General features: G+C 50.0%; 1 protein-coding gene across 1 annotated transcript; it reads left to right on the forward strand.

Annotated features, from left to right (window-relative positions):
- Window positions 1-1072: 1072 nt before the first annotated feature.
- Window positions 1073-19250, forward strand: LOC119195386 (MAM domain-containing glycosylphosphatidylinositol anchor protein 2-like; the record flags this gene model as incomplete). The annotated part of the gene is made up of 5 exons (XM_062560539.1): window positions 1073-1217; window positions 1295-1564; window positions 10410-10501; window positions 10592-10829; window positions 18957-19250. Coding segments are annotated over 5 exons (1039 nt in total), but the record flags the coding sequence as incomplete, so codon positions are not given.
- Window positions 19251-19280: the final 30 nt, after the last annotated feature.

Consider the following 19280-nt stretch of genomic DNA (forward strand, 5'->3'; position numbering starts at 1 on the left):
AAGTAACCAGTGAGAGAAATAAGCGGAGGCAATCATCACGTTTTTCTATGGCTCTTTTGTCCCGCTTCCTCACTCATTTTCTCATGAAGTCAAGTTAGGAGTTTTCCTTCCTCTCACCTAAAATTTGCATCTTTATTGCCATGCCTTTTTTTTTTTTTTTTTTTTAGTAGATCAATCCTCAGAAAATGTTGTTTGAAACATTAAAGTGAAGCCGGGGGGGAGGGGGGGGGGGGGGGGGGGGGGTGTTTCACCTGACAGTGACAACGCACTCCTCCATCATTTCCCGTGTACTCTGCCGTTCGATCTTTCGGTCGATATGACGATCAAACCCGCCCCCCCCCTCCCCTCCTCCCCTCCCCCGCCCTATTCTATTTCATTTTTTTCCTTTCTACTCCAAATAGATCCCCCCCCCCCCCCCCCTGCAGCGAGTAAAGCTTGCACTTCCTGATATCTGAGAGTTGAGAAAGAGAAGGGCGGCTTATCTGACAAAATGATTTGACCCACGAGGCTCTTTTGGATGTGGACGACGTGAGTGGCGGCCATGTTGCGTGTGCGGTTCGACTCGTACTTTAATCAGTTGCGCCCCCCCCCCCCAACTCGGCGGCCCAAAAGCCAAAACATTAAAGTCAGCCTGGATCAAAATGTCCCTCCTCTTCATAGCCTCGGGAGGGGGCGGGGCCTGTGGTTTGACGGGCCCAGCTGGAATCAAACGCACGTTATGAACGAGATGCCCCCCCCCTTCGCTAAGCCGATCCGCGATGCCGCGGCTGAGCGATGAAAGTGCTGCCGGGCCCCGGAAAGTAATCCACGCGTGACGGTATTAAGCAAACCGGCACATTTATTCCCCTTTTTTTTTTTAAACCAACGCCATCGCACATTCATACCGAGTCCCTTTTCGTTCTGGGCCTCATTAAACCCGGGTACATATTCATCTCTCTGACCTTTCGCTGGAGGTGTTTGGCCTTTCGTCGTCCGCGTCCCCCCGTCGCCCGTTTTTTTTTTTTTTCCTGCATGCCTTCGCCTCCATTGTGTTGATGTTTTTGCACACATTTGCACACCCGTGTTGGTTTGATCCGAGCTGCAGGGAGAAACGAAGATTTTGAAGCTGAAGAACCTGCGCCCTCAGGACTACGCCAACTACAGCTGCGTCGCCTCCGTCCGAAATGTGTGCGGCATCCCCGACCGCAGCGTGATCTTCAGACTCACCAACAGGACAGGTACTTCAGCCATTTTTAGAACCCGCAAAATCAAGTGCGACCAAAGGCCCGGTAAAGCTGAGGCTCTCCCTCCGCAGCGTCGCCGTCCATCAAGCTGCTGGTGGAGGATCCCATCGTGGTCAACCCCGGCCAGACGGTGTCCCTGGTGTGCATCACCACGGGGGGGGAGCCGGCGCCCGTCCTCACCTGGATCAGCAGCAACGACAGCCTGCCGCGGAGGAGCGTGGTGAAGGGGGGCACGCTCACGCTGCCGGCCATCACCTCGGACGAGGCGGGGGTCTACAGCTGCGTGGCCAGCAACAACGTGGGCAACCCGGCCAAGAAGTCCACCACCATCGTGGTGCGAGGTGAGGAGACGCCGACTACGCCGTGCAGAGCGCTGCGCAAACGCCTCATTGTGCGCCACGAGAGATGTGGAGCAGCAAAACAGTTCATTTTGCAGATGATGTGGCCCGGCATCGTTACTAACTATTAATGAATGCATGAATAATTATGTTTGGGCATCTAAAGCATAAAGCAATATTTGGAAGAGGAAGTTTCTCGATTCCTCAATATATATATATATTTTTTAATATGGTTATTCAATATTTTGTCCAACTTTAATTAAGGTTAGATGCTAACTGTGAAGGTAAATCTAAATAATATGCCAAGGGCTTCAAATATTATGTAAGTTCTTCCTGAGGATGTCGACTAATAATAATTGGAAACAACGTTATTTTCTGATTGGGGTTTGCCTGTGTGGATTTAAAATGATCGTATTCACAGAGTCCTTCAGATTAAGCTCACACAGTTTGACCTTACAAGCGCACCGAGCATCAGATCTCACTGTCTGCGCCGCCCCGGCTCCTTAAGCACCAAACCATTCATTAAAAAGCACCCATCAAAGAGGGGTCAACGCGAGACGAACCAGGGCGGCGTGGCGACGGCCTTCTAACCCGCCTGCTGGGTGTTGTTATTGTCATGGGAAAATGTTATTTTCACCCGAGTAGTACACCTGTAGCTGGCCGCGTGTTGTCGCATTAGGACATCGGGGGAGGGAACACATCGCCGCACAATGCAGGGAGCTTTTAGGCAACAGACACGGGGTCAGTGCTCCAGAGCGGATATTCTGCCTCCTGTAAAGAAAAGGTGCCGTGCGCAGACGACGCGTGAGGAAATGAACTTTTGTTGCTAAGCTGGAGGATTAAGGCCGGTGTGTGACTAAGGCTTTCATCTGTGACATAACGGAGGACCCCGGTGCCCCAAATGTGAGACCGCCGGAACCACTTGGCGCTAAATAAAAGGTTGCATTAATTAGTGAAAGCCTTGCTAGCAATAAAGTATTCAGGGGAGGGTTCCCCCCCCCCCCCTCCCCCCACCCTGCAAAAAACACACATACGGTGAAAAGGAATCCCAAATCAAAGCAGCAGTCCTTTCGGATTAATCCACAGCTCCATCATCAGGTCGCTCCTGTGCCCAGCCTGTTTGGAAGCATTGATTTATGCAGCCGGGATGGAAATCAAACCATCGCTTGTGATGCCCCCCCCCCCCCCTGACAGGAAACCCCCTTTACTGCATTGTCTAAGTGCCCATATAGTTGAGGACTTTGGAATTGAGAGGCTTACTTCAAAAAGACGGCGTCAGGTGTCCCATGGCAGCAAACGAGTCTGACGATCGCTGCCACAAACGTCACACCCTCACTGATGTGTCGCACATCTGGACGGGACCCTGAGCTAATATCATCCAAACATGTGAGTCTGCACTCAAAGTTCAAAAGGACTCATACCCGTGTTCCTGATTTTCTGCTGTGGATTCATTCTGCACTACCTGTCAAATATTTAATGACGTATACGTTTTTGATTCATGCAAACGTCAAACGTTGATGAGCAGCTGTTGTAGGGAGACGTGAACATTGACCAGATACACTCCGTAAAGCCTTAACGCCATCACCAACGCGTGTGTGTGTGTGTCATTTACTGCAGATGTTTAAACAAAAGACAATAAAGACGAGAGGCAACAAGGGTTTGGAGTAAATACATCTGGAGTGAAAACCAACTCGGCCAAAGAAAGCGCGAGTCGAAGCAAATTAAGGATCGACTAGAAGAGGAAAATAAATTGGGAACATTCTGTTGAGATTGATGAGCAGACGCCGTTGTCAGTGCAGTCGTGAGATCGATAGTTGGAGAGCGAGGGCGTGTCGCTAATTAATCAACAGGAAAAACTCCGCCTCTTCAGATTCAGCGTGTTTAAATGGCCCGTCATTTCGGAGACATCCATTTATCCAAACCAATCGGAAAGGACCATCAGGTGTCCAAATGGATTTAAGAACGTAGCTCACGTTGTTTTATTTACACATTTTACACACACTGAAGTTCTTAAAAGGTCTCTTAAAATGCAACTCACCCCCCCGACTGCATCCGTGCCACAAGGCTGCGTTCTATTGTGAACTTTATTCTTAATTAATTCCAACCGGGTAGGAATTAAGAACCGATATTGAGCTTTGTTCTCCCGTAAATCTCCCAAGTTGCGTCTTCTCCGCGTTGGCTCGTCTTTTTTTTTTAAATTACAATCACAGTCGGATTTGCCCATGAAAATTGTGTTTTTTCTTTTAATTGTGTTTCGACAAGAGTTTCAGTGCAGTCGCTCCGCTGGCAACTTTCTACAGTCGTGATACTTTGAAGTGAGGTAGAAAAGGGGGGGGAATTGAAAGAGGATAAGCCAGGCTCGAGGCTACGGCACAGGCAGAACTCTAGTGGCTCTTTGTTTGTTTGTGGAGTGTGTGTGTGTGTGTGTGTGTGTGTGTGTGTGTGTGTGTTTGCAGAAAAGAGAGGTGAAAGTTACAAGACTTCACAAAACAATTTCTTCACAAAAATCCCAACTGCAGGCTACAAAATCAATGGAAATGAACGCTCTGCTAATTGCTAAAAAAGTGTGTGTGGCAACGAAAGGGCTCGTGATTTGCACGCATCCGCTGTGTGTGAGCGTCGTTTGGTATTCGTGTTTGCACACGTCCCTTGTGTTCGCACGCCGCTGATTTGTGCGTGTTTTGCAGGTTTTGCATCCTGTGGCCTCATTGTCGCGCGGCTTGTTCAACCTCCTCCCCGGTCCTTGAGAAGCCTCCTCTCAAACTGCCGTTGCCAAAGGGGGCTCTGTTTGTTTGTTTGTGTGCTTGTTTGTGTGTTTGTGTGTGTGTGTGTCTGTGAAAAAACCCACATCTCTGCCCAGCAGATGGTAGTTTCTCTGGCCATACTGTCCCACCAGCCAGACTTGCCTTCCAGGGCTTGGCCGACGAAAACCAGCAGCCCCCCCCCCCCCTGCTTCCGCAGACCGGATCCTTCTCGTGGATTACGGGGTCCGCCGCGCGTCTTCCGATGCGGGTCAACACCCTGACCTCCCCCCGGCACACTTGAGTCCATCCTGTCCTCCCGGGGAGCTCTGCAGCGTGCTGGTGTCTCCTCCTTTCCTCCCTTCCTCAGATACAAGGAGGCAGCAGCTCTCGCTTGGAGAGTCCACGGCGTCGGGCAGCCGGAGAGAAGTCTTTCCGCTAAGCAATGATTCCCCCCCCCCCCCCCCCGCTGTGTGATGTAGAGAAAAATGAAAATAAAATAGCGCGGCTATAAAATGAAGCGCGGCCGCGTTGGCGTCGGGTTTTCAGGTGTGACGACGCAGACACACGAGGTCAAACGCACTCGTCCTACAATCGCTGTTATTTGAGGAGAAGCAAAGAGGCGGCATTTCTCAGTGTGAGCTTCCCCCCCCCCCCCCCCCCTCGACGTTTTTTATTTTTTTATTTAGACTGTTCGGTGGGGAGAAAAAACAATGGTGAAAACCCAGCTGTCAGCATGTGAGTCAACATGGGAATGACCCTTGTAAAATTTGCTTTGGAATAAATTCTGGTTGAAGGCTGAATACATTTCCATTCATGAATGGCAGATTTAATGGCTGGATGACCATAACTGGCGCGGGCGGCCTCTCGCGTCCGCGGCCCTGAGCGCCGCCCCCGCGCATTCGTGAAGGTCTCCGCTTCCCCTGTGCGTTCGCTGCATGTTTTTTTTTAACGTAAATTAAAGCCGGGGGTCCACCCGGAGGTTGAGAGCAACATTTAGAACTCATTTTTGTCCTGCCAAAGAATGGACGTGTAAAGGTGCTGAGGAGGGGTGGGGGGGAGGGGGGGGGGGGGGGGGGGGGTGTGAGGATGCATGCGATAATGGGAAAAGGGAAAGTGTTTGTAAGGCTGCGTGCGTTTTGCAGAGTGCGAATGCAAAGCTTGAGCGACTGAGAGGAGGAAGAGGAGGAGGAGGAGGAGGAGGAGGCGGCCAGCAGAGAGGCCTCCGCGATGACGATGTTGGCCGTGGAGAGCGCTGCAGGATACCCGCTGAGGGGGGGGGGGGACAGAAGACAGAGAGAGACAGAGACGAGTGGACAGCGGGAGGGGGCCGTGGAAACTCCATTTCTCTTGGAGTGTAGCAGCGTGTGTGTGTGTGTGTGTGTGTGTGTGTGTGTGTGTGTGTGTGGATATGTGACGCCATTGTCATCCTGTGCCTACACACGTGTGTGTGTGTGTGTGTCATAATCAGTATGTCAGGGCTGTGTGTGCTTTTGCTCCGCTAAGAAGCTCCCCCGAGGTGCTATTGTAATCCTGCCGTGTGAGATGAGCCCTCCGTAGAAGAAGGCCTCAACCGGGGCTTTTTTTCTCTTTGTGCAATTATCTGTGCTTTTCATGTTCAGTCCACCCATTATTCTTTCAGGCTATTAAAGCTATGGAGAAGCATGCGGCCTCGTTGCGGGGGAAGAAGCACTTCAGTTTGCACAAAAAAAAAAAAGATACCTGTAATTTGTTTGGTAATGACCCCAAAAAAAGTGCCTTAAATATGAGCTGCCTCACCATTGAACCGAATGCAATCTCTTAGAGGAAATGGGATGCAGGAGACATTTAATGCAAACATACTGTACGCACAATGCACTTAATTGTGCCAAGGAGAAAGTGGCTCCTCTAAATGTCCCCATTGTGAGTGTTTTACTGCTTGGCATGTTGTCACAGGCAGGGGTTCAGTGACTGAGAGCTCCGATGATGATAAAAGGAAACCCGCTTCCTGAACTCATCAATAATTCATGTGCAAAAGTTGTTTGTGCGCAGGTTGACTCGTGTTTTGTGCCGCGGCGGCTGTGATGCTGCCAATGTGGGCTTGATTTTTTCCTACACCGGAGCCCGAGATGTGTTTTTTGGGTTGGGCTCGCCTCCCGCGCCCGCTGCTTCCTTTGGACGGGCAGACCGGCGCCGCTACGTCGCTGCGCTGCTATCGAGCTGCAGGAGTCGAGCGGGGCACAAGCGCACCGAGGACGCTCTCTCTCTTACACATTTAGCGTTTGATCTCCTTTCCGACGCTTTTATTCCGCCTGAGAAAATGTTTTTTTTTTTTTTTGTGCCTCTTAAAGGTCTGCATCAAATCACACGCCTGACCTTTCCCGATAACACATCTGCAGCTGCGGTTTGCTCAGTCGGAGCAGTGGGAGCGGCTACTATTTAGAATCTACGCTTTGCAGCGAAGCCCATGAAAACGCTCTCGATTGCTCGCCGCTGGTAGAACACGAAGCCTTCCGGGCTTCAACGAGGAGTGGACTGACGGTAGTTAACAGTGTAAATCTTCAGCTCCTCCTGCTGCCATTCAGCAGCGGTCGGGTCCTCGGGGGGCTGAAGGCCCTCAACTTTCCGATTCGCCGCTAATGCCACCTGCGATTGCCCTTAATTCCTAAAGATGCTTCCCCCGCGCCCCCCCCCTCCCCCCCTCGCGGTACCACTTCCTATTATGTACTGTCAGGATGACTTTAAACAAGCACGCGCTCGTGAGAAATTAATGATGCGGTGGAACTTGTAAAACAATATTCTGAGGCAATCTCCCCTCCGGAGCAAATTGGAAAGTGGTGTTTTTTTTTTTTTCCCCCGAGCAGACGCTCGTTAAACATTCATGTGACTTTTAGCCGTGATTTAGGAGCGGCGAGGGAAGGGTGCATCATCCTTCCCCTCCCCCCGCAGGGTCGCTCAACCTTTTTCTCTCCTCAACCTCAGAATCCCTTTTTAAAGTACCTCCAGTTTTAGATCATCTCCCATGCATAAAAAAAAAACATTTTTTTTTTAGTCACTGCTAGTAGTCCGGCCAAGTTTTGTACAAGCAGCGAAAGTAATGGCCACTTATCTCTCGTGTACACAAATGTATTCGATTTACTGAATACCTACTAGCTATTCAATATTTATGGCGCGGTAAAATTGCAGCGGAGTAGGTTTGAATGCGGAGGAGGCGGGGAGGGTGCCGATTGTGAAATATGCATGAGTGCACATGCAGCACAGGCCATTCGGACGTGGGCTGCAGCTCTGGGCGGAAATGGGGGGGGGGGGGTGATTAAAAATCAAGTGAAACAAGTGATGGAAGCACCGTTTATTCTTAATTTTTTTGTTGTGATTGTTTCCCCCGCCCCCCCCCCCCCCCCCCCCAAATGGTCCAAAAACACAATTTTCCGATGGCACATTTCACACAGTCTTTTCTCTTCTAAAATAGATGGTGTTGGCAAAGCACGGATGGTGGCGATGTTCTGATCAGTATGATGGAGCGTCTCCTTGGCGTTTTGGTATTATCATAGATATTAAAAAGTGGAGCCCGGGCAGCCGGGTCGGTGTGGAATCCGTGATCTGCTCCTCCCCCGCGGGACAGTGACGAACTTGTTAATCACGAGCAGATGGAGAATACGATAATAAACCAGTTTACCCAGCGCGGACCTTCATTTGTACAGAACTATGAAAAACGGAAAAAAAACGCGTGCTTTACAAGTTTCTGCTTCAAACGCTGCGACCAAAAGACCAAATAAAGCAGTAGCAGGTAGAGGCTGTGACTCCAGGGATGCGTATGCATTCAAAGTGTGATTCCAGAAGAGGCTCTTAAAGATGAAACTTTTCTTCCAGCCCAATTTCTTCAGGTTCTAAAGAACCTTTATTCGCCAGTCTGAGTTTGTAAAGGTCAGCAAAAATCAGAGCGCATTGAGCATGAAATGAAAATAATTACATTTTTGAGACATTTTTCAGTTGAAGAAAGGAACTCTTAAGACTTTTCCTCCAAAAGTAAAGTCACTCCCAATATCACTGCTCTATTTCTGCCCACTGGCTTTCTATTAAATGATAAGTCAATATAAGTATTACCTTTTTTAATCATTTATTCTCCTGTTGAGTTTTTTTTTTTTTTTCCTCCATTTTTGATCACTTGAAGCCCAGAAAGCACTTGAGCAAACTTTACAATCAGAAGGTCCATGTATTCATTGAGGTTCTTTTAATCCGATTGGCGGTTGTTCAGAAATGTGAGCAGCGAAAAGGCCGACTGAGGTTCATTGGAAACGTCCTCCTGGACCCGGTCAGCTCCACAGTAATGGAGAGTTCAGTGAGGAGGAGGGTTTAAGAACACACAGTAAGGTCGCTTCCGAGTCCGCCCTCTTCTCTGAAGGGGGGGGGGCCCGGGCTCCTCATGCACATGGCCCCAGTTCTTCTTCCTCTTCTTCTTCCTCCTCTTCTTCTACTTCCTCTACTTCTCCTTCTTCCTCTTATTCTTCTTTTTCTTCATCTTCCTCTTCTTCTACTTCTACTTATTCTACTTCTTCTTCCTCTACTTCTACTTCTTCCTCTTCTTCTTCCTCTTCTTCTTCCTCTTCTTCTTCTTCTACTTCTACTTCCTCTACTTCTTCTTCCTCTTCTTCTACTTCTAGTTCCTCTACTTCTTCTTCTACTTCTGCTTCTACCTCTTCTTCTCTTCTTCTTCTACTTCCTCTACTTCTTCTACTTCCTCTACTTCTTCTTCTTCCTCTTCTTCTACTTCTTCCTCTTCTTCTTCATCTTCTTATTATTACCCCATTGCGCTGTTAAGTGGACTGAAGGTCGATATTCACCTGGAGCTGTGACCTACGAGTGGCCGGAGGACGGTGGGGGGGGGGGGGGCGGGGGGCGACGCAGGTAGCGCGTTTGAGTGAGAACACAAAGGAAAAGGTGGGCACAAGGGCCCTGAACGCGCCACGAAGCGATTATTCCATCGAGGCAGATTTAGAATTTAGCACAGTGTGACAGTGCTGCGTGGGTCGGCGTGAAGGGGTGTGTGGGGGGGGGGGGGGGGGGGGGAACGGCACGGCATCTTTGGCGCGTTTGGCAGCAGATGTGGCGAGCGGGGCACGTGGGCGTTGGGGGGGAGCGTCGCGTTCATATCCATAATCGATAAAGGTCACAGACGCGTTCTGCTTACCGCACGATGCTGAAGTGCTATTGAATTACATGCAGCGTGATTGATAGGCAGGGCTGTGTGTGTGTGTGTGTGTGTTGCCGTACTGTTTTGTTTCTGACACGTGTCAGAAAGGAAACGGTGCGCCTGCCGTGGCTGATTTGAAGCGCGAGGAGGAAGATCGCGTCGAGCAGGCGGGTGTCACTCCGCTCCCCCCCCCCCCCCTCCCCCTCCCTCAATGCGCAGCCTGGCAGGCAGCGCCATGTTTTGCACATTCAATTTCCTGTGTTTAAATCTGACACGCAGGTTTTGTTTTCATTTTCCCTTTTACCAAACTGAATATGATAATGTCACTTGAGAATTGCTAGATGAAAAGATTTCCATGGTGATTTCCATACATGTTTTTTTTTCTTCTTTTTTTCTTTTTTTCGCTGAGGATATGAATTGAACAGCCGGCGCGGGGTTTGGAACCAGTGCGGCGCGCATTATAACGAAATCATCCTCTCTTTCTCTTTTGAGGAGCGACGCTTTGAAAATGGAGGTTTTGCAAACCAAATTGGATTAGAAATGGTGGAGAATTTGTGAGGTGTCTCTCTCTCCGATTTCACGGTGCGTGTTTGCAAGTGTGGGATCCCCTCGGTTCTGCAGCCATCAATATTAATGTTGACTCAAAGCTGTGGTCCTCGCAACGAGCCTGCGATTCCGCACCAAACTAAATCCAAACCCTCAGTCGTCGATGCATCCACGCAATCTCGGCCTGCTCGTCCTCTGGTGGTTTATTACCTGTTCCGTGATCCTCCTCCACGCCCAAGTGAAACGTGATTGAAGGCTCAGCGGGCACGAGGAAGGCAAATCCATAAATTCTCCCGTCTTTGGGATTTGCATTTGTGGTGTGACCAGCGCGCTCAGAGAGGGGAACAGGTGTGAATCCAGTAGAAATCAAATGGCTTGTCTCCCCTCACAGCTCTGAAAAAGGGCCGGTTCTGGATCACCCCTGACCCCTACCACAACGACGACAACATCCAGATCGGACGGGAGGTCAAGATATCTTGTCAGGTATGGTCGCAGTGCCGGAGTACACAAACACACACAAACACACAAACACACACACACAAATACAAGTAACCCCGTTGCTGAATGCGGCAGGTGGAGGCGACCCCGCCGGAGGAGCTGACCTTCAGCTGGCTGAAAAATGGCCGCGCCCTGCGCAGCTCGGAGCGGATGGTCATCACCCAGACGGACCCCGACATCTCCCCCGGCACCACCAACCTGGACATCATAGACCTCAAGTTCACCGACTTCGGCACGTACACCTGCGTGGCGGCGCTGAAGGGAGGGGGCATTCCCGAGATCAGCATCGACGTCAACATCTCGTCCACAACTGGTGAGCCTCACACCCCATCGTGTCAGTGTCGCGCCATCCGCCCCCCCACCCCCCCCTACCCCACAGCTACGTCGGTCAGAGACTCAGGCCTCTGGGTCACGGGAGAGAATGAGAATGTGACATGAACAAGGACATGAGAGAGGGGGGCGGGGCTTGGGACCCAGGAAACTCAATCTACAGCTTATTTCTGTGGTTTTTGCTACCAATCCCATCCATTTTTTAAATAGTTTCACTGAAACTTTAGAAACAGCCTGTAAAAGGACTGTGGACTGTAGTATAAAGTTCTACATAGAAGTACTATGCATTGATAGTAATGCAGCCATGAGGTTGCTGGATGTCACAGACAGGAATGGTAGCAGAAATGTGAAATAATACCAGGTGTTAAGAGTGAATTTTCCTTTAAATGGTCCTTTCACCCTCATCATGTTTTCCACTGTATCTCTTGTGATATAGCAGTTTATCAAAACTACCAAATTATCATGATATTTAGTCTGCGTGGTTGAGATTTGGGTGAACTGACCCTTTAGGTCTCCACAGGGTGCAGTAGGATCCACAACAATGTCTCTCCAATGTGATCATTGTGAACCGAAGCCGACTCCATCAGTCCCACTAATCCGAGACTAAACCTCCATCGTCTTCCCATCTAATTGGCTGCTTCCACCGCTGTTCCCGCGTGACTGCAGCATGCTAATATAACGCAACACACCAGTCCACCCCGCCGCCTGGTCTGCATCGTCCCACCTCCAACATGTCGAGGAGTCTCTGAGATCCGTCCGTGGTTTTATTGTGAAATCATTAAATCTTTGAAAAGCGCCACGTCTGACCTCTTTAGAGATGGACGCCTGGGAGAGCGTCAACGCTGCTAGCAGCATGCTAGCAGCATGCTAGCAGCGCCTTAGCAGCGCCTTAGCAGCGCGTTTGGTGCTTACTCACTTCCTGCATGCTGCAGTGAAACAAAGTTGTATCAATGGGGATGTTGTTTGTTTTTTTAAAATCCATAATCTTTAAGGTCCATCACAGCTGTGTGGGCGCGCCGGCGAGGGGGGGGGTGTGACCCTGTGACCCCGATCGACCTGTTGGTCTCCTGCTTCCCCCGCTCTCGCTCAATCGGCTAACTTTGGCGCGGGGAACCCCGTGCGTGGGTGTCGCCTGCGAAGGAGCTGTCGGGTTGCTTTTAATTCTCCGTGGCGTGTGTTCGGCACTGATAAGTGACTTAAAGGTTGTGTGATGTTTCGCGAATTGTGAGTGGGTTTCCTAGCCAGCATCACATCCACTTCTACGCAAACACACGCACACACACACACACGCACTACTCGACGGGCACATTTTCCCTCAACTGGGTCCCGACTGCGCTCACACCCCTCGCTGCCACTACGGCGGCGTGAACATGAAAGCAGCGTGTCAACCTCGGGTGCATAATTATGGTTTGATAATCCTTTGATAATCCCTGCGCTATAAAACACTGCGATCAATCGCACCTGCCAAGATTGTTTCCTCGTTATCTCGTAAGTAGTGCAGTCTTTTCTTCTGGAGTGCCTGGGTGATGGCGATGCATTAACGCAGACCCTTTAATGTAAAAAAAAAAAAAAAGGGAGAACAAAAAGCTGCTGTCTAACTGAGGAAATAAAGGGGGAAATGGTCGACTCCTTTGCGATTGGTAGGAAATGAAGGATTTGGCCTTCGATAAAATTGCTTTTAAAGCGCATAGCTTCCCAGTGAGCTGTGCGGGTGTAAAACTATTGACTTGAAGCCGTTCCCGTCGTAGGAAATATGGTATTGATTTTGCTTCTGCTGCTAACTACTCCGTGCCGTTGTGTTACCGGAACGTGACCGGTGTGTTTTGCACGACGCGTGATTGTTGGTGCCTTGAATCTGGGAACTTTCTTTTATTCCCCCCCCCCCCCCCCTCGACTAAAGCCGCTTATGCCACCCCCCTTTTGCAGCCCGTTCCGAGGTGCGTAAGCCTGGTTTTTGTCCCTCTGCCTGTTGTCCTGAAGGGAGGAAGCCCAAGCCTCAATTAGAAGCCTTAATAAAAGTGTTTAGGGGAGATTACACTGCCGCTCTGCCGGGGCTCCGTGATGGTGAAGTGGCCTCACACTTTGCTCTCAGTCTTTTATAAAAGAGAGTATTTATTATGTATAAATACTCACCGGCCACTTTATTAGGTACCCCATGCTAGTAACGGGTTGGACCCCCTTTTGCCTTCAGAACTGCCTCAATTCTTCGTGGCATAGATTCAACAAGGTGCTGGAAGCATTCCTCAGGGAGTTTGGTCCATATTGACATGATGGCATCACACAGTTGCCGCAGATTTGTCGGCTGCACATCCATGATGCGAATCTCCCGTTCCACCACATCCCAAAGATGCTCTATTGGATTGAGATCTGGTGATTGTGGAGGCCATTTGAGTACAGCGAACTCATTGTCATGTTCAAGAAACCAGTCTGAGATGATTCCAGCTTTATGACATGGCGCATTATCCTGCTGAAAGTAGCCATCAGAAGTTGGGTACATTGTGGTCATAAAGGGATGGACATGGTCAGCAACAATACTCAGGTAGGCTGTGGCGTTGCAACGATGCTCAATTGGTACCAAGGGGCCCAAAGAGTGCCAAGAAAATATTCCCCACACCATGACACCACCACCACCAGCCTGAACCGTTGATACAAGGCAGGATGGATCCATGCTTTCATGTTGTAGACGCCAAATTCTGACCCGACCATCCGAATGTCGCAGCAGAAATCGAGACTCATCAGACCAGGCAACGTTTTTCCAATCTTCTATTGTCCAATTTCGATGAGCTTGTGCAAATTGTAGCCTCAGTTTCCTGTTCTTAGCTGAAAGGAGTGGCACCCGGTGTGGTCTTCTGCTGCTGTAGCCCATCTGCCTCAAAGTTCGACGTACTGTGCGTTCAGAGATGCTCTTATGCCCACCTTGGTTGTAACGGGTGGTTATTTGAGTCACTGTTGCCCTTCTATCAGCTCGAACCAGTCTGGCCATTCTCCTCTGACCTCTGGCATCAACAAGGCATTTCCGCCCACAGAACTGCCGCTCACTGGATGTTTTTTCTTTTTCGGACCATTCTCTGTAAACCCTAGAGATGGTTGTGCGTGAAAATCCCAGTAGATTAGCAGTTTCTGAAATACTCAGACCAGCCCTTCTGGCACCAACAATCATGCCACGTTCAAAGTCACTCAAATCACCTTTCTTCCCCATACTGATGCTCGGTTTGAACTGCAGGAGATTGTCTTGACAATGTCTACATGCCTAAATGCACTGAGTTGCCGCCATGTGATTGGCTGCTTAGAAATTAAGTGTTAACGAGCAGTTGGACAGGTGTACCTAATAAAGTGGCCGGTGAGTGTATAATAGAACAAATAAAAAAAGCCTTAATGATTTCTCTCCCTTTTCCAAAACAGCGGCGTAATTTACTACCATTACGAGCTCATAAAATAAGCATCTCTTCTTTTCTCAGCGAGGCGGATACTTATTTCTGTTCTGAACACGAGGACACAGACCTTCCCTTTGGACACTGTCAGGATTAAGAACTGTAAGACACAGGAAAAGCTGGAAGGAGTTATGAGTATTAGTGTAAACCATAGAGAGCCCATGAACAGGGCCTAGCTGATAACTCCTCTCGTTAGTCTGCATGTTAAATGTGTCTTTAGTGCTGGATTATTGTTAGACGATGCTGTTATCGCTATTTTTTATGGGTCTGACTCTGAAATTGCGTTTGGCTTCAGATTGGAACTTCCATTATGACCATCTTAGTAATCAATTTTAATAGCGTACAGAGCTTTTAAGGGTGGGATGTTAAAACTTAAAGCTAATATCTGCCTGTTGCAATTACCATGAACACTATATTCCACAAATACAAATCCAATACTGCAGCAAGAATAGTCTCTGTTTTATAAATGAAAACTCATCCTCGGTCTAATTGATAATGGCAGAGCAGGTATTAAGATTCAGAGTCGGCTCCTTCTTGTGGAGCTAAATAAAACCTTTCATAACGAGTTCCCCCGATTAGCATCCCGATCACACCTGAAACTCTGGCACCACCCAGTGTTTCTGTCAATCTAAAGGATTGCTGCGCTTAATTAATTAAAGAGGATCAATTAAGCTCTCGGTTGATTCAGAAAAAAAAAACGAGCTGGTTTTCAATAAGCACAATAAGCGCGGCGCTAATTTCCCGCGCCAGATGGGTTTGAGTCACGCGGAGCTGACTGCGGGCCGCTCGTCCGTCCGCGTCGGCCTGTTTGACTCTCGATGCGTCACGAGCTGCGCATCAATCGCGCCACTCTGAGCGGGGCAGGGCGCCGCCGGCGGGGACTGACGCGCAGCGAGTTAATCGACCCCCCAATGAAGACGGCGACCTGGTCGCCATCCCGACACGCCCGCGGGCCGCAGAGAGGCCCCGCTGCTGCTGCCGCTGGAAAACCACTGGTTTCCCGCTTTTGCTTTTTCAAAGAGACTCCGTGTTCTTTTGATGTTGGAAAAACATCATTTCTTTTCATTGAATTATTATTATCAATGGATTTTTTATTATTTGGATAGGAGGAGAGGCTCTTCATCTTGTTTTCTAATGACCATTGGCTAAGCCCCGCCCCTTTAGTCACTTCTGTCGGGTCCAGCTGTGGTGCCTAAACTGGGATTAGTAATGTTCGTAATGGTTTGTTACAATGTATAAAAAGCAGTCAAACCTAAAATCCTCAAATTTGCATTCCTGAGAAAACTCTTAAGATGCCCCCAGTTTTCCCCCCCGGGCAAACTGGCCCGGGGGGCTGTGAACTGGGACGAGGTGCCCAACATGGGGCCCAACAGCTGCCTCGGAGCTGGGACGCTCTCCCGGGAAATCTGCCGCGTGACATCAGCAGACGCCGCGGTGCTGCCACTTCTTCAGGGATGGACATATAACCACCCGGCACCATATGTCAGCACATCTGTGATGTTTCTGGTGTGTAGAGAAGAAGAAAAAAAAAACTCATTCGTGTACATTTATGGCGAAAGTGTACTGGTTACCATCGTAGGGAGATCGCACCAGTGTTCCCTTTAGTCCATAAAATATGTCAATACGATGGAAGTTGTTTGAAACACACACACACACACACACACACAGAGGTGTGTGTTTGGTCAGCTGTGTGTCACCGCAGTCTATCAATCCACGTGGCCAATTTGAACACATCTGTGTTTGTTTGTTTGTTACACTCTGCCACGCACAGACGCACAAAGACGCCCACCGTGGACCTTCATTGTGTCCCCAGAGGTCCAGTGCTCAGAGGAGCAGAGAGTCCTGTCACACTGGGACCAACTCATCCCCCCCCCCCCCAGCTGCGCGAAGACACACAATCACGCAGAGTAGAGTGCGCACACGCACTCTGAGTAGAGGGCGCTGCGTTGCCACGGCGATGGGGGGGTCTGCAGGAATGTTGTTTATTCTGGAAGACGCCCGTTAGCACCACTTAGCCCGAAATGCAGATATTTCCCGCTGAGAGGCTGCAGCAATCGGTCTTTGCGCGTTGGGGGGGGGGGGGGCGGGGGGGTCGTTCCCGCTGCGGGCGAACAAGGGGGCCCAGTCCCAGCATAGCCCCGGAAAGCACGCATTAACGACGACGCGTTCAGGGACTCACAGCATGGGGGTCAGGCGCCACGACACTCAGCCACGCACATGCGCACGCAGCGCCTAAGGGCCACGAGGCAGACATCTGTGACCTCTGTGACCTCTGAACGGTCCTCGCTGCCCGCGCCCTGTTTCGCCGACTCAGCGTCCAGCCGATCGGACCCGAGGAAGCGTTTGAGGGAGGCGGAGGAGATGCGAGTGAGGAGGAGTGTCTGCTGTCATCTGCTCTGATCATTTCCACGGCTCCTTTGGTGCCAAACGGGATTGTGAAGAACCGGTGTTCTTCATCCCGTCTTAATGACACCAACATGTTTAACACTTACACAAAAAGTTACATTCTTGTTGAACAAGCTTTAAGCGGATTTACGTTTGGATTACGACAGCCGAAAAGGCATTTTCCTCCGTCTAAATGCATTGATTCTTCAGTGCAGTATTTTCCATATTTAGCAGAATTGCTTAACAATTAACAATGAATAAAACTACCACACGTGTGTGTGTGTTTTAGGTCAGAAGCAGCGGACGTCTTGTTTCAGTTGTGTCTTCGATCTGTGCAGCTGGTGACCCTAACGTAGCATTTAGCTTCAAACAGAGCTGCGGGGGGGGGGAAATCGCTTCTTGACTGACATCTGTCAGATGGCCTCAGATCCCAACACGGAGTCAACGTGCATCGTTTCTCTTTGCCGTGTTGAAGGTTAGATGCTTCCTGAGAGTATGGTTCACTAAAAGGGAGGATTCCATTCAGCAGCCTTGTGCTACGGTCGGGAACCAACCACACGTACAGTTTGTTTGTAGCCCGTAGAATCAGAGCTTCACGTTGAGCTTTTCTTTATTTATTTTGATTCCTCTACAGTTGCGCCGGCTTTTTGAGCACATTAGTACCTTTTGTCAAAAGCACAAAAGAGATGATTGACATTTGCAGGATTGAGATAGCAAACGATGCCGTTTCCTCCCACCCAGACGAAGGGGAAGAAGTCCAAAGAAATAAATCTGGACTCTGGCTTCTTTTTTTTGTCTTTTTTTTTTTTTTTGGAGATTGCTCCCGATTTCATCACTACGGGACTTCATTGTGCGTTGACTTCATTCCAACTGCAGCATTGTCGGGGCCGAATGGCGGTGATTGGAAAAACCATCAGGGAGGCATGACGCGGTTTCATCATTGCTGGGACGATTTTCGCTCCTCGACTCTCTGGCTGAACACCGTTTTATTTTTTAGGGGGGGGGGGGGAATAGTCATGGAGATTTGGACTCGCACACAAAATACATGAATGCACAAAGACACACACACATGCAGCCCTGTAGGAGCCCGCGCCGTTCGCCAGTTTTGTTAATTAAACAAATTGACTTGGCCGGCGGGCTCGATGAGTAACCAGACTTCATGATCCAACCTGGTAGATTTCCCGCTTTCCAAACACGCACGTGCACACGCACGTGCACGCACGCACACACACACACAGACACTCAAAAGAAACCTGCAAAACGTTTCCAGCAATTCGGCACTTTGCTCTTCTTTTATTATTCATTGATTACTTGCAGCCGAGGCTCTTAGTGTGCGTTAAATAAAGGCGATGTGTATTTATTGGGTCATATTTTGTTAGCCGTAGCGCTACATCACCCGGTGGGAGCGCTCGGTTGTAAATGCTCCGGTGGAATATATATACCACCGCCGCCGGCGTGCTGATGATGCAGGCACCCCGCGGCGAGAGTTATGAAGGTCGCGATGGCCGCGGTGGAACCCGTCCTGGGGGAGATGTTGTGATTGAGGAATGGGATGCGAGGATGAACGTCGTGGTGAAAATGTGACGATGAGGAGGAGGAGGAGGAGGAGGATGATGACTGTGAAGACAACCCTCAGGCACATGTAGAGTAGATTAATTGCGATTATTGATGAGTCCGTTTTCACCCACGGGACCTATTTTTAACAAAGTTGACTTCCATTTTAACCTGCAGGAAGTCGGGTTCGCCTCATTCCCCTGGAGTGTCCAAAGGCCAATAACGTGTTCATTTATTTGACTTCTTTTAATTGATCCCTTGCATGAAGCCCCCCCCCCCCCCCCGCTGGATAGAGTGCAATAACTGCTTTACTGATACTCCTTCTTTGTCAATTATCTGACTCATTTGCTCACCGTCCTTCACGTGCAGTAGAGATGCAAACAGGGGACTCCTTTTCGACCCCCCGGGGATGAGTTCACGAGGCCTCCTCGCTGCTGATCTTTTGTCATTGACCATCACGGTTTGCTCGTCGGCGCGTCATCGCCCTGCCCATCGATCGCCATCGCTTGATTGCACCTACCGTCCTCACCGCTGCCCTCCGCGGGGGCTTTTCTTTAGCTCTGCTGCTAATATCCGCACAGTCCTTTCACGTATTAAGCTGTGTGTGGGTCTGTGTGGTCATTGCAACCTGGATGCTCATTCGCTCCCCCTTCCCCCATGCCGTCGCCATTTCCCCTGACCCCGCCTGCTGACTTTCTAGAGCCCCATATCAGTCCCTCCTCTGTTTTTCTCTTTCTTAGTTCCCCCCAACCTGACAGTCCCCCGGGACAAGTCCCCCCTGGTGGCCCGCGAGGGCGACACAGTGGAGCTGGAGTGCCTTGTTTCAGGGAAGCCCAAGCCCATCATCCTGTGGTCGCGGGCCGACAAGGAGGCGCCCATGCCGGACGGCGGCATGCAGATGGAGAGCTACGACGGTGTTCTGCGTGTTGTTAATGTGTCCAGGGAGATGACGGGCTCGTACCGCTGCCAGACCAGCCAGTACAACGGCTTCAACGTGAAGCCCCGGGAGGCCGTGGTGGAGCTGATCGTGCAATGTGAGTAGCCCCCCCCCCCCCCCCCCCCCC

Source organism: Pungitius pungitius, unplaced genomic scaffold (assembly GCF_949316345.1).
Source record: "Pungitius pungitius unplaced genomic scaffold, fPunPun2.1 scaffold_135, whole genome shotgun sequence".
Classification (NCBI taxonomy): Eukaryota; Metazoa; Chordata; class Actinopteri; order Perciformes; family Gasterosteidae; genus Pungitius; species Pungitius pungitius.